The sequence below is a fragment of the Panthera tigris genome, chromosome B1, assembly GCF_018350195.1.
Source record: "Panthera tigris isolate Pti1 chromosome B1, P.tigris_Pti1_mat1.1, whole genome shotgun sequence".
Classification (NCBI taxonomy): domain Eukaryota; kingdom Metazoa; phylum Chordata; class Mammalia; order Carnivora; family Felidae; genus Panthera; species Panthera tigris.
Window position 1 is genome coordinate 39,281,773 of NC_056663.1, and position 15,936 is coordinate 39,297,708.

The following is a 15,936-nucleotide window of genomic DNA, read 5'->3' on the forward strand; positions in this document are numbered from 1 at the left end:
ATGTATGGCTACAGATGTAGCTCACATTTGGACAGCACTGCCCTAGACCATAAAAGTAGCACCACTGAGCTGATGGAGTATCAGACCCTGAGCTGGGTGCTTAAATATATTATCTTATTAAATGATCACAGCCAAGCCTGAAGCTGAATTACTGTTCACATTTTACAGGTGAGGAAAGTGAGACTGGGTTATTAACTAGCTTGCCCAGGACAACAGCGAGTTAAATGATAGACCTGGGCTTGACCTGAGTCTGACTCTCCCAAAGTGGGTGCTCCTAACAAATATGCCACATGTTGAGCTTACCTGGAGCTTAAGAAGTTACTTTTGTCTGTAGGTGCCTTGCACACTTCGAAAACGTATGCTTGCATCAGGGCCCTGCCTTTGTTGTGTGTGATTTCTTTCTGGTAACACAGACACAAGAGGCCTTCACTCAGTAGAGGGTTGCCCAGCAGTTATCTCATTGGGTCTCCAAGCAGACAGAAGCCTAAGAGGTAGGCTGGGCTGGTGGTTGCTGTGTGTGGTACAGGAGGGACTATGTGTGCCCTTGAAACAGACATGGATTAATGAGACTTTATTTTCTGCATTCTCATTGCTACCAGGGGAACAAATTCCCACATGCAAAGCCTTCCCTTTTCCAGGAATGACTGTACACCACCTGTTTGTGCCACCTTCAGGGGCACTTCATCCCCTTCCTTCACTCTGGAACTCATTTGGTGACCTCCACTGATGGATTCAGTTCTGATCTCAGTTGATTCCTCAGCCTTACCTCACTCTTGAGTTGCCACTCTGAGTCTCTCACTTGATGTCATGGGTTTCTTGCCCTCTCCATAATGGCCTCTTTTTTGCCTCTGCCTGACCCCTGAATAGCTGTACTCCCCTGAGGGTACCCCACTCTGCACTGGTGGTTTTGTAACCTTGAGGTGGGATTGGGAGGATCACAGACAGACAACATTTTGTGCGTAGTTTCACAATGCTCACTCCCTAAATCTCATTCACAGTCTCAGGGTTCACAGATTCTAGGTTAAGGTCTCTGTATTATCTCCCTGGGGCACTGCCTCTACCTTTCATGGTTAAACATCACCTATATGCCAGGGACACTCAGACCTATACTGCCAAGCCAGACCTCTCACCTGCTTCTGTCCCCCCTACTTTCCTGGGCATAGTTCAAGCACCATGCAGTTTCTCCAGCTTCTTTTCTGTCCTTTTGTCTCTAAAATAAACATAAAAATTTATTAAAGTTTTAAAGATGAACTTTAGTGTTAGTAATTATAGGATTATTAACCCAGTTTGACAAGTCTAGCATACAATGGGGAAAGCAATGGTCGTGAGCGATTTCAGGAAGTCCCTATAGGACTCTGCATGCACATGGGGCTAGATCTTGCTTTCTCCTGCCTTGTCCTGCTCTTCAGGGCCAGGAGGGAATGTGAAGGTGACCCCACACCCCAGCTTGACCATCAGAGCCCTGTCTACATTCATTGTCCTAGCATCCCTTTTGGTGGTTTTCTCTTTTGCTCTCAGAAGTGTTTCAGGTTGGGGGTGCTTGGGTGGCTCAGTTGGTTGAGTGTCTGACTCTTGATTTTGACTCAGGTCATGGTCCTAGGGTCATGGGATCTAGCCCCACATCAAACCCTGTATCAAGCTCTGCACTGAACATGGAGCCTGATTAAGATTCTCTTTCTCTCTTTTTCTTTTTCTCTCTCTCTCTCCCTCCCTCTTCCCGCCCTCTCCCTCTCCCCCCATTCTGTCCCCCAACCCTCTCCCCACTCATGTGATCTCTCTCCCTCTCTCTCTCTAAAAAAAAGAAAAAAAAAGAAAAAAAAAGAAAAAGAAATGTTTCAGGTTTGGAGGGTGCATTATGAGGCCACCTTAATCACAGGTTTTGCAACCTCACCGGCTGGTTTTGAATTCTGGTTCCAATTTCACTAGGTCTGTTACCTTGGGCAAGTTAAATACCCTCCATGATCCTAATTTCCTCATTGTAAAATGGGGTCATTAATAGCCTTGGGTGATACTCTAAATATTTAATGGCAGTCATGGCATGGGCATCAATTAGAAGGGACATGGCCATAGTACTCAAGTGCCCATTGGCCTGGCACTAGTCTTTTGGTTCTGGATGTGGGGGTGGGCTGTCCTAGAGGAGAGGCCAGAGTGGTGGGAGATACTGAGAGGTTGGGAGTTTAGGGAAGTATATCAATAGTTTAATAACCTCAGCCCTGATGATACTCCCATTGTGTTCAATATGTAAATTTGTTAGGAGGCCCCTGATGTTGATGCTCTGGCTTCTATTCACTCAGTTCGGTCTTCTTTTTGTAGGGACAGGGTATGTAATTCTTCTCTCTCCATCTCTCGCCCTCTCCTGTTACTATGGGTGACCTTCTGAGTTAGATCTAGTTGGGCTAGAAACCAGTTGCTGACCCTCTGAAGCATAGTCTTAGTTCAGGGAGAGCCCTGAGCATTGCATTGACCTGAACCTGAGATGATCCACACTGACACCTCCAGTCTCTCCCTCCTGCACTTCTGCTGGGCCCGCCACATAGGGAGAAGTCAGACACAGTGATGATGTGAGCAGTGTCACGCACTAATGTAGGCCTGGAATAAGCCTGGCCGTTTCCTTGCCAAGGGCATGTGTCACTCCATTTTTACGTGGTTATTTTACAACGTTGCCTAGTTAGAGACTTTATATGTGAATGAGGTATGGATGAGAGTCTCTGCACAACAGTTCATTGTGGTGCAGTCCTAAGCAGGACTAATCCACTGTTCTAGAAAAGTTGGTTTTAGAAGTTCTTGAGAATCCCTAAGATAGCAGGCATGAAGAGCACTGCAGGGTACAAACATGATTCAAGGACTGGGAATAAACCTTATAATTAAAAGGAAGTGCTATGAAAAGGTCCCTTTCTCACTGTCCTCTGACAAAACAGTGCATATAATTTCAAGGTGAAGTAGACAGAAAGTCCAGAATGCATGGATAGCATTAAATTATAACAAGATGTAGGGCCTGCCTCATTAGGATCTCTTAAGTTTATATCTCTGTCTTAAGGAAGTCCACTGGGGACAGAAATGTGGGTCTGTGTGGATCAGTTTTCAGCTCCTAGCAGACAGGTGCTCTTCTCCTCTTCTTGTCAACATTTTCTTCTTTACCTGTTCTCTGCACGCTCCTCTAGCCCTCCTTCTCCTGGCCTGCTCCCTGGCATCCTTACTTTCTCCCTTCCCTAAACCCTGAGTTTCTTCTTTTGAAAGAAATCTTTCAACCATCCATGCTCCTAAGCTGCCCTTTCTGTCACTGTGCCTGGAACATAGCGGATGCTCAGGAAGTATTTGTTGAACAGAGAACTGAATCCTCTTTTACTTCCTCAGAGCACATAGTTACTGCCAGCCTCCACCTCTTCCCATCCTTTTTGTCTTGTTTTTGTAGCCTGTCCCCAGCCTGTCTCCCTAAAAATACACTCTGAGATCAGACACTGCCTGAGACTGCCCTCCCTCCAGGGTCTCCATCCCCCTTTCTGTGTCTCCATGGCACAGAGCACTGGCTCCCTTTTCCTCTCTTGGCTGTATGGCCATGCATTTCTCCCTAGGCTCCTTCTATATTATGTCATTATTTAGGAATCAGAAGTCCTTTTTTTTTTTTTTTCCTCTTTTAATCAGAATGCTCTTTTTCTTCCCTTTTGCCTCCCAAATGGAGCACATGCTTTTCCAAGGTTCTCACTAGGCTTCATGACTTTTGCAGATTCTTCTATGCCAGTGGCTTCAGTGGGGTCAGCTATAAAGTAACTTTCAAATTCACACTATCAGTCTCAGTAGCATTTCTGAACTCCAGTGCCATAGTTCAGATATCTACTGATGCTCTCCATGTAGATTGTTAGTAAAGATAAAAATAATTTATTCTACATTTCCAAAATAGCTCATTACCTGACTCCTCAAACAAATTTATTTATTTATTTTTAAACAAATTTATTTTCTTGCTGTCACTGTTTCCGCTTATTACTCCCCTATCCTCCCAGGTAGTAAGTCTCAAAATGTTGGCGTCATCTTTGAGTACTTCCTTTTCAGCCACTTGTAACTTACTGACCTTTCTCTCATTCAGGCCCTGAGTACCTGCCTCCTGGTACCTCATTGCTCCTCCATTCTGTACCCACTAACCCACTGAACCACCCACCTCCACTACCCTGATCTACCCTACGTGTTATTACACTTCCTAAGTCATTTCTCTGACCTTAGCACCACCTGCACAGAGAAAGTCATGGACTCTTTGTTGATCACTTAATCAAGAACATGGAACTAATATTTTTGAGCCTTTATCATGTGACAGGCCTGTGAGGTCTGACTTACTACCTCTGTTTTATCAGGGAGGGAACTCAGGCTCAGAGAGGTAGAATAACATATACATGGTCACATAAAGAGTTGGTAGAAACATTGGCACTTTACTACCACTTTCTGGCTTTATGCACTACAGGGCCTAAGTTTAAATCATTTAGCCAGGTATCTGGGAGTCATGCCACGTGGCCCACTGGCCCCCTGCATGATCCTCAGCCCATGACCAGGTGATATCTAAAACTCTTTTGAGCTCTCACTGAGACACTGATTCCCGATAGCTCTTCACTGATTTCCTTCTCTGATCTTCCATCGCACTATCTTTGTGGAGGTCACCAAACTTACACCCTACTCTCTAAGTTCCATGTTCATCCACCAAAACTCAATTCACAGAACTTCTTTTTACTTCTGTGTGCTTCCAAAGCAATTTCTCCATCCTGTGAATCCTCACCAGACTTAAAGTCTCTTGTGGTTATAATGTATGTTCCCTGGTCCTTCAAACAGATCAGTTCCTCTTTTGAAGAATTTCCATAGCATCCTTTCACAACCCCTTCCCCAAGTTGTATTACTTTTATAATTAAATGTTCAACTTCTGTCTCCAACTAGAATCTAAGTTCCCTGAGGGCAGGGGTTGGTCTGTCTTGTTCATAAGTGTTTACACATATTTACCTAAGTGCCTGGCACGTAGTAGATATGCAATAAAATGCATTAAATAAGTAACCTAATGCCTTGCTGTTTCTCTCAGACTTTAGATGAATTGCAGGACAAATGGCCACATCTGTGTTTTCCCTGTGTCCCCTGCAGCATTTAGCTCATCTGCATTGTGCTCAGACTTAGAAACTCAATCAGTTTTTGTAAAATACACTAAACAGAGTCCTTAGTAGTCTTCCTGCATCTTGGTATAAGACTGAGGGTATCAGGGGTGCCTGGGTGGATTATTCGGTTGAGTGTCCAACTTCAGCTCAGGTCACGATCTCACATTCATGAGTTCTCACAATTCTTAAGTTTGAGCCCCACATGGGGTTCCCTGCTGTCAGCACAGAGCCTGCTTAGGATCCTCTGTCAACTTTTCTCTCTGCCCCTCTCCCGCTCACATGCGTGTGTTCTCTCTTTCTCTCTCAAAAATGAATAAACATTTATAAAAAAACAAAAAACAAAAAACTGAGGGTATCAGAGCTAACATTGGTTTTACTAGAATCTTCTCCATTCTCCCCTAAGGTTTTAGAGAGTCGTGGGGAAGCCCTTGAAGCCCCTCCAGTCTCTGCTCTCAGGCAACATTTAAGAGCTCCTGAGGGTGAGGAGGACTCAGAACAGATATTATTGTCAGTGCCATTCTGTCAAGAGCCCTCTTTTGGCATCTGGCTAGATCTGACAATTCTCTTTTTTCTTGCCTCCAAGCCGCAATCTCTTTACCGTCACCATACTCTCGCCACTGCCTTGCTTCTAAAATTTCAGGGCTCTCACCCTCTCCTCTAGCTGCCTTCTCTACTTATAGTTCTAAGCACCTTCATGTGCCCACAGGCAGTTCTGGGATCTGTCCCCCACCCAGCTCTGCAGGGCAACACCTTCCCATAAGAGTTCTGCCTGCAGCCCATGGAGGGTGCTCTCGGGGAATGTGTCCTGCTGTCCTGAGCATAGCTGCTGGAATCCCTGGGTCCTTCCTGTCTGCCTCCCCTGGCCCTCTGCCACACTCCTCTCAGGGCATCTGTCTCCTGCTGTCAAAAATATTGGTAATCATTTAGGTGAAGGTTGAGAGATGGACATAGTAAAAAATGTTATTAGTTGCCCCGAGAGAGCCTAATAAAGCGAATTTCATGAGGTATGACAGCTTTCTAAAGTTACTGAACCATTTGGCATTTCCTCACACAGAGCCAGAGCTGGCCAGGGCCCATCCCCATGAAGGCCCACTTGGGATTGATCTTCCCTTCAGACCTACTTGCCACTTTCACTGTTTCTCCACTTGTGAAAACAGTGCAAAGTCAGCTTCCTCCTAAATGATACATTTGACTCCTTTTATAGTGAAGATTCTGTCTCCCCTCCCCTCTACCCCAGTATCCTATTTAGAATTTTATTATACTGTAGAATGTCTCCATTGCACTCAGAAGGGTAGAAAGTGCCAAAATAAAAACATATCTCTGTTTGAATAGCCCACTTTTTCAGTGTATCCTGGGGAAACAGTAGGAAGTAGATCAACAATTCATTGGACAGCAGATACTTTAACTGGAAACCTTCACATAATGTACAGAGATGAGACACAATCCCAGTGTGGGTTTCTAACCTATAAGCATGGCCTGGCCTGTGTTCCATCAGGTGCCCTACTACCCATGCTCAACACCACTGGCCAATTTGGGGTCCTTGGGGCACAGGGATCTTGACCCATAACATGGCCCATAATGGCCCTGGGTAGGTCTGCTCTGGAGCTTTTAGATTTAGGGACTGCACCTCTTGGCCTCTCCCAGGTGTGCTTCACTTTCCCCCGGTTTCAGGGAGCGTGACCTGTGTGGCTGCATCTCAGGAGTACGGGAACTAGAATGTAATACAACCCCTGCGACCCATTGTAAACAAGTGTTATTTAAGTAGCTTCACCAAGTATCACACTACCGGTAGTGTTATCTTCTCACAAGCTGGTGTGAATCTCTGAGCAGCCACGTAAATAAACAATAGGAGGGTGACCAGAGCACTTGACCTCTCGTGAACTCCTGCTATGTGTTGGGCACTAGGGGGAATACATGGCATATCTAGCCTGCCTGCTCCCGACAGCAATCCTGTGTCCTAGATGCTTCTACCCCCATTTTGCAGATGAGGAAATTGAGGCTTAGAGAGACTAAATAATTTGTCCAAGGCACACAGCTAGGAAGTGGCAGGGCTAAGAGTTCAATTAAAGCCAGACTGATTCTAAAATGAAAATACCAAACCCTGGAGCAGCTGTGTCATTCTGGGGTTCCAGGAGACTCTCAGACTTGAGAGGTTCTGATATCTGATGTTAGCTCTGTTCCCCTGAAGGTAATGTAAATAATACATGGCTTCTTCCCATATCACCTTCTTTACTTATTAAATGGGCACATTCAAAAGCCATATTCCCATATTCTGCTACAGCTGCCACCCACTGCTACCACCTCCATTGCTCCCTGGGAATGCTGCTGCTTCCTGAGCAGATTGGAAGCACTTTGTCTCATCCAATAGCTTTTTTCCTGAAGACACAATACTTTAATGATGGCAAACATAATAACCCATGACTAAAGATATTTGTCCAATCTAAATTTTGTTTTACTTGCAGAGAATGGCAAATCTGTTCATTGGAAACTGGGAGCCGATAAGGAAGTCTGGGTCTGGGTGATGGGTGAACACCATCTAGATAAACCCTACGATGTTCTCTGTAATGAAATTATTGCTGAGAGGGCCCAGCTGAAAGCAGAGCAGGAAGCGGAAGAGCTCAGGTATGAGATCTACAAACCAGTGAGAGGCTGGCCAGATTATACAGTCATGCAAAGATGCCTCTTCTTCACAGTAGCTGGAGGGAGAGTGGGGTGGGCAGAGTCACAAGAGTAACTTTAGATCTGTCGGGCAAGTTTCTTTAGACTTTTGGTGGTTCCCTTTATTCCCACAATGTGATCAAATCAGCTGTTTCATTTCCTTGCTTGTCACCCCGGGTTTGATCTGGATGTGGTTTCCCCAGGAATCACTGGCTTCACTAGAACCATGCTGGAGCACCAAAGGCTGACACAGCTGAGCATCAGGAATAGAAATAAGAAATGCAGTGACAGTTCAAGCTTCAGGACTTCAAACAAGATTGCTTAGATAAAGGTAGCTGAGTAAGCAGACCTTTTAGGGCCTGTGCTAGGTGGTGGGGATTCAAAAATGAACAAGGAGCTTCCAGTCTAGGAGGAGAAACAGGTGCACCACTAACTTCAGCTGATATAGGCTGTGATATGTGCTGTAAGTAAGTTATTAACAAAGCATTAACTGGACCTATGATTCCTACCCACAAAAGAGGTGAAATCTGAATTGAACCTTAAAAGATAAGTAGAGTTTTTCAGTGCAGAATGTCCGGAAGGAGATTGCAGTCAGAGGGCATAATCAAGATCCTTAGTCTTGAATATGTAAGGTTCTTTGGGTGATGATGAGTTCTTCTGAGTGTTTGGGGTATATGTGGGCAAATAGCGGGAGACAGGGCCATGTGCTAAAGTGCTTTGAAAGCCAGATTTAGGACTTTGGACCTTATCCTGTGGATGGTGGCAGTTTTTGAATCAGGAAGAGACATGATCAGCTGGAGATCTAGGAAGGTAACTTGAGTGGTAGCAGTGAGGCAGATGATTGATCCCCTCTGCGGGGTGCCCAGGGTGACTTCTGTGAAGCCTGTTATCCCTTGATGAGATAGAAGCAGACATACGGACCTCAGTTCAGTTCCCAAGGGCTGGTGATGCTGCCCACAGCTCCTGTAACTAACGTATAAATGAGCATGCAGAGATAAACTAATTATTTGCTGCTTATCAGAGGAAGGCAGTGTGCTCTAGCAGTTTAGCTTCTGAACAGGAATTGGGCAGACCTGGGTTCAAATCCTGCCTGTGCCACTATGTACATGTATGTATTTGGATAAATAAAATAATTATTTTGAGCTTTTTTGAGTTAAGCAAGGATAACAACCCCTTTCTTCAGGGCTGTTATGAGGATTAAGTTAATGTCTTTAAAATACTAGCAAAGGGCTCAGCCTATTCACTCGGTAAATGGTATCTATTACTGTTTTTCACATAATTTGAATGTAGGCATCTGCTTTGGAAAAGCTATCCATGTTGGAGAGTGTTTTTGATAATTCCACATTTGTTTCTCTTCAGAAAGACTCAGTCCAAAGAATTTGCCAATAGCTTGAAAACGAGATCACAGTACTATGATCTGCAAGCACCAGATACCCTGGAGTCTCAGAATATCTGTAAGAAAGCAGCGGAAGAGGAGGAGCTGGGGAAAGGCTCTAGACTGGCACCACCCCTTGAAGAAGAGAAAATTCCAGTGAGTCTTTCATATCTGTAAACATGCAGAATTTCATAACCAGGGAAGTGAAAGATATTGGGGCCACTGAGATGAATGTAGTTGAACATCAGGCTCTCAGACTTTTCTGGGAAAAATCCCTCCCAACTGGAAGGCCCTGATGTTCAATTTGACTCTCCTGCTATTTCACAAAAAAGGTAAAGCACCCCTTTTTCATGGACTGAAGTTGTGAAGAAGGAACTCTACAAATAAAATTTTGCATTTTAAGGTATTTTGGGGGTTTATTTTTTCCCTATTATATGTCTTCTATAACGGGGATTGGCAACTTTTTTGTGTGTGAAGGGCCAGATGGTAGATACTTGAGGCTTGTGGACCGTACGGTCTCTGTCACAACTGTACATAATATAATAGATGTGGCTCTGTTCCAGTAAAACCTTACTTACCTAACAGCGCCAGGTCTGGCATACAGGCTGTGGCTGACTGATTCTAGTCCTAGAACGCTGGCACATTTGTGATGTAGATTATTCTCTATCAAGTCTTCCCCTTTTGGTTGAGGACTACACCTCAGTGCCTCACTGGCTTCCTAGGTTCTGCTTGTGACTGTGGGGACTGCTATTTCCTCAACAGAATTTTATAATCAGAATTGTTCTGAATTCTCTTGTGTCTCAGTTGGTTCAAAAAGCTCAGACATCATTTGCTACTTAGGTTATAGTTTGGAAGAACAATAAAATGATATTATGACATACTCTAAACCTTGCCCCTGCTGTAAGAGTGTCATTTGTGCAGGCTGCATGGGTGAAGACCTTGCATGATTTGGCTGGATTGATTGAATCAGTGTTTTTCTTAACAAATACTTACCAAGGGGCCAATACATGTAATGATGGATATTATGGAGCCACAAAGGAGGCACAGGACAAGGTCTTCATCCTTCAGGAATTAGAGGAAAGATTAGAAGCACTTAGTACTAAGGAAGGACATAATTAAGTTCCAGCTGGGTAGAAGGTCAGGGCTTGACTGGTTTGTAGAAGGCAGGGATGGGGGTAGGCCTGATGTCATGGGGATATGCAGAATGTCTGTGGTGAGAAAATGGAAAGCATCATTTGTGGGGATACAGGGAGGAGGGCAGCCTGACTGGGATAAAGTACTTTGGCTGGGACTTGGAAGGTGCATTTGAGGTGCTGATAGGCCATATTATGGAAGAGGAATCAAGCTTTTTTTGTGTTCATTTTCTATTGCTGCCATAGTAAATTACTGTAAACCAAATGGCTTAAAATAATACCTGTTTGTTATATGACAGCTCTTGTGGTCAGAATTCCGACATGGCTTGGTTAGGTCCTTTGTTGAGGGTCTCAAAAGGCAGAAATCAAGGTTTTGGCTGACATGGGTTCTTATCTGGAAGCTTTAGGAAGAATCCTTTACATGTTTATTTAGACTGTTGGCCATAGGAGTTAGCTTGTGGAGATGGAATGTTTGGTGAGATGATTCCTCATAAATTCTTCCACCTCTAAACATTCATGGTCCTAAACAACACCCGTAGGCATGACCTGAAATAGAATATTTTTTGTATCACTACAGATGTTAAGGATGGTTTCCATACAGTTTTAATGGATGAGCCTCACCATGGGGTCTGGACTTTCAGATTCAAGCAGAATTTAGGCAAAGATGTGAGGTTCAAGCCCAGTAGTACAAGGCTGAGGTTAATCCAGTCTCATTTCTGGAATTGAGGTACAAGTTTTATCTTTCTCAGTCAATTGGCAATCCTATTCTGAGCTTTTCTCCACAGCCCTCTGCCTGAGACTCAAAACTCTCATCTTTTGGCCCTCCTGGAAAATAGCTAATCTTCTCACAATGTAGAAGAGATTGTGAAATGTAGAGATATGTAGAGAGTTGTACCCTTCCCTCCATGGGACCAGAACACTGAACAGCCCAATGTATAGGTTTGCATTTCGATCGTTTTATACCAATATAACAACGATTTACTTTATTTTTAAATTATTTTTAAAAATTTATTTTATTTATTTTTTTATTTGAAAGAGAGTGCACGTGAGGGGCAGAAGGAGAGAGAGAGAGAGAGAGAGAGAGAGAGAGAGAGAGAATCTTAAACAGGCTTCATGCTCGGTGCAGAGCCTAATGTAGGGCTTGATCCTATGACCCTGGGATCATGACCTGAGTCAGATGCTCAACTGACTGAGCCACCCAGGTGCCGCAACAATGATTTATTTTATATATTCATTAGCAGATGGAGTCATCCAAGGAGCTGTCTTGTAGAATCATAAAAGATTTGCCCCAATTCTAAGAGTGAAGAATTTGTTTCACCCTTAGAGTCATGAGAAGCAAGTCTGGGGTGGGGGGCGGGGTGGTTTGACAATAGTTGTTTGACCCCCACTTCAGGGTTTAGAAAACTTGGAGTCCAGTCTCAGAGCAATTTTCTACACACTCAAATAGTCATGAAAAATTTTTAAAAGAATATACTTATATTGATTTAAAATTTTCATTTTAACAAATGGCCAGAAGTAAGACTGCCTGATTCAGAACCGGGTACTGTGAAACCGTACTGCTGACGCAGGAGACCTCTAGTCTGGAATGGAGGCTTCAGTCTTCAGAGGCAGCTCTGCAACTTGGGGCAGAATCCTGTAGGGAATCAAGGCCCCCTCTAAAGTAGGGATTAAATTAGCAACACAGTTTCTTTACAAAAGAAGCTGAGAAAATTTATCAACATGAGGATGTTTGCCCAATACCATCTGATGGAAGCAGAAAGAATTGTCCCCTGAAATCCTTCAGTTATAAGATGCTGTTTTATCGCAGGCCCAGCCTTGGTCCTTTTCATTTTTCAGATGAAGAGTTGGAGGCCACAGGAGCCTCAGTGGTTTGTGTATTCTGCAGAGGAGGCTGAAGTAATGCCTGGATTAGAGTTGAATGTATGGTTCTTTTTCTGAAAAGCTATTGCCCTCTACGAAATACCTACCCTGTTCCTATTTTTGGCAGTGGTGATAGTGCTTGGGAAACTCAGAAATAGTGTTCTGCTTAGTATTTAGTGAAAGTGTTGTGGTTCTCAGTGGATCACAGTGAACACTGTGTTACTGGGTGCCTGTCGCTGAACTAGAGGTGATGATACATATCAGCATTTAGCTGTCACCCAGCCAGGTTTTGAGATATGCAGGTGGGGAAGCAGATGCCATTCCCATGCAAAGACAAGTCTGACTGGGAGTTAATAGGAGCCAGAGAAAATGACAGATAATGCACTGTGTGAGGCTCCCTCTCCCTGGGGAGTTTAGGTGAGAACTGGAGTACTCCGCAGCTAAGTGGAAATTCTTAGGGATCCTGGATGTGGACAGCCAGTGTTTTCCCCACTCTGTGCGAGAGAATTTGTTTTCCCCACTCTGTGCAAAACAGTTGTGAGTGTGGTTAGGAGAGTGGCAGAATATGCTAATTCAAAGATAAGCCCCTTTGTGTTTCTCTGTTTATATGTAATTTGTAGGGGCTGGGGAACTTATTCATTAATCACTAGACTGACTGTCCTTGCCCCCAAGAGGGACCTTGAATGAAACTATATCTGCTCACTTGTAGATTTTATCTCATTTGTTATTTTTGTAGAAATGGCCTTCAGAGTAGACCCTACTGCAAAACAAAAGATTAAAACATTAGAACACAAACATCTGGGATTCAAAGCATTCCAAAAAAAAAAAAAAAAAAAAAAAAGCCTTGAGCAAGATTTTTCCTCTTCATATCTTTAAAGAAACAGAGTTAGAGATAACACCTCTTGCCTCTCTACCCCTACTTTGCACATATGCACATGTGCCTGCACACTGTCCCAAGACTCTGATATCTGTTTTTATATCTGTCATTTTACTGTAAGATCTGATAAAAAAACATGCTACTAAAATGTACACTTTGATTGTTAATTTGACACTGAAGCCATGGTGGTTATATTTTTAAGTGTTATTCTAACTCCTAGCTTTGTGTTCCCATTAGCAGATAGCAATGAAGGAACAACCTATAAAACTATTTTCAGACATAATGAAAGACTTCCACTTAGGTTTTCCTTCTTCCATACATCACTTCCAATCCAAAGTTAAACGTGCTCTCAGAAACCAGCAGTTGTCTAAAACCGGAATTTGGCTGTTTGCCTTGATAAAGGAGAGATTCAGAAGCAAGATACTAAGATCAAGACCACTTCTTTAAAGAATAGAAAAGAATATGCTGAATTGTTGGGTTTTTTTTGGACCTTTATTCATCTCTAAGTGCTACTTATAGAGCAACCAAGTTTTGGTTATACGTGGCTTGTGCGTTTTGTAAAGGGTGAACGGTAGTACTAAATCACAGTTTTTCTTAGGTGATTTAATCGGGGACATACTAAAGCTTGGTGAGTAGGCGGGTGGAGAAGTCTGCACCCTACCCCAGAGTAGATGCCCTGTGCCTGGGCTTGGGAACCATTATGGCATTGCCTGGCTCTTGTATGCAGACAGGCATATTGCCAATCCCTAAATGGGAGTTGGGTTCACACTTATAATAAGGAATCTCAATGTAAATAGAATGGGAAAATGTGTTCCTGAAATGCAAGCTAGAATTTTGAGGATTGAATTGGATGTGTTAAATAACAAAAAACTGAGTAAATTAAAAGAAAAATTTTTAATGTTTATTTTTGAGAGAGAGTGTGCGAGTGAGCGTGAGAGGGACAGAGAGAGAGGGAGACACAGAATCTGAAGCTGGCTGTAGGCTCTGAGCTGTCAGCACAGAGCCTGAGGCAAGGCTCCAACTCATGAACTTTGAGATCAGACCTGAGCCAAAGTTGAACACTTAACCAGGTGAGCCACCCAGGTGCCCCTAATTGAGCAAATTTTAAAGACCCAACTGACTTTATTAATTGGTTCATGAATTGGGCAACATCCTATCCAGCAAGTAGAAGGGAGCTCTAAAGGGTTTTGGAAAAGGAAAGTTTTTGAAGGTAGAAAGGGAATGGAAAAAAAACTATTAGCAAAGAATCCATTGTTTTAGACAAGCTCACCCTTCTAAGGGGAACAGAGTGCTCTGTCAGTAAAATTCCTAGAGCTGACCAGGAAATTCCCATTCTGACTGCTTAAGGTTACCTTTTTGGGGGTGTGAAACTGCAGTTATGTTAGGTAGTAAGTCTTGGTTTATTGACTTAGGTCTCAAGCTAGGCAACGCCATTTTGGGCCCATGGTTTTCTTTTTAACAGGTGTGAAGAAAAAAGACGGATAATCCCAAACCAGTAACTGTTTCCCTTGATGTATATTCTCTTCTAGTATGCATGCAGGAAGCAATATTATTTTTGTGAGGGACAAAGTATTGGGTATGCTAGGCAAAAACAGACAAGGGGTTTGTTGTGCTCATTTTATTAATTCAAGAGTGGAGCCATAATCAGAAAGTTATATAATTACCCAAGTGGTTTCCATGTAACGTAGTAGAATTTCATGGTAGACTATAGAATAAAATTTTATAGAAGATAGAATTACAAAATCCTAGGGCCTTAGAAGCCATTTAAACTGTTATGCTTTTAAAAACAGTATGTTATAGGGCATTGGGGTACTCAGTCAACCAACCAGCTCTTGATTTCTGCTCAGGTCATGATCTCATGGTTCATAAGATTGAGCCCCATGTTGAGCCCAGCATCATCCTCTGCGCTGACAGCGAGAAGCCTGCTTGAGATTCTCTCTCTCTCCCTCTCTCTCTTTGCCCCTCCCCCCGCTTGCATGTATGTTCTCTCAAAATAATTAAACTTTAAAAAATAAAAAAATTTTAAAAATGGCAGATATAGCCTATCACTGGGTTGGATATGAGAATCGATGAGGCAATATATATTGAAGTGTTTTGTATAGTATTATGTATGATATAAATATTATAGTTAGGTTCCTATATTCCCTTATGTCAAGACTTCCCATATCAATCATGTTTTTAAGACTCTTTTCTCTCTTAACAATCTTTTATTATTTTATCCTTATACTTTATATTTAATAATTACTTTATTTCCCTTGCTTGTCTTCATTTTGTTTTTCATGGAACATATATCAGATATCCATATATCATGGAACATATATCAGGTGTGTCCCTAGTGAAAATGTAAGGGCAGCCTTTGAAAGTCTTTCATATCTGAAATGCTTTGCCCTAACAACCCCTATTGGTTCTGCATTATTACATTTTCCGAGGATGTCCCTGCCAGTTCTCCTATTTGCACATTGCTGTGAGGGGTTATAGGGGGAAGGTACAATGAAAGTGGACAGATGTTCATTCAGTATACAGTTCAGTGCTCTAATATGGACAAAATAAACTCAGACAGTATATTATTTAAAGATGTTCCATAAAATTACACACAATATTAGAGTCTGCTGTACTTTTAAGTCAGGCTATCTAGTAGTCCATGTGCATAGATTTTACTAGGAACATTGTTAGCAAAGTAAGGAAAGACTCTCTAGGGTCTCTGTTGTCCTAATTCATGTTTCAGTAAAATCATTCCACAGGGACCATGTACCATATTTTCAACAGTAAAATTGATTGTCCCATTTTTCATCTTGTTAGTTTAGTTGGACTTTGAAAGATATCTCTACCCCATATTATCCTCCTTCATAACTTTATCAAAGCAATTTCATTATTCTGCCTCTCTCATTATTTTAGAAGGAAAAAGCTAAA

General features: G+C 42.7%; 1 protein-coding gene across 8 annotated transcripts in view; it reads left to right on the top strand.

The window, feature by feature from the left end:
• SH2D4A (SH2 domain containing 4A) overlaps positions 1-15,936 on the top strand; it is a 59,386-nt gene that overhangs the window by 9,095 nt on the left and 34,355 nt on the right. For all 8 annotated transcript variants that reach the window (XR_006216624.1, XM_042983318.1, XM_042983317.1 and 5 more), the window contains 2 exons: positions 7,586-7,745; positions 9,141-9,312. Coding sequence is in view for 7 of the 8 variants with exons in the window: in XM_042983318.1 (XP_042839252.1) it covers positions 7,586-7,745; positions 9,141-9,312 (332 nt within the window). In the remaining variant the exon portion in view is untranslated. The remainder of the gene's footprint in view (positions 1-7,585; positions 7,746-9,140; positions 9,313-15,936) is intronic.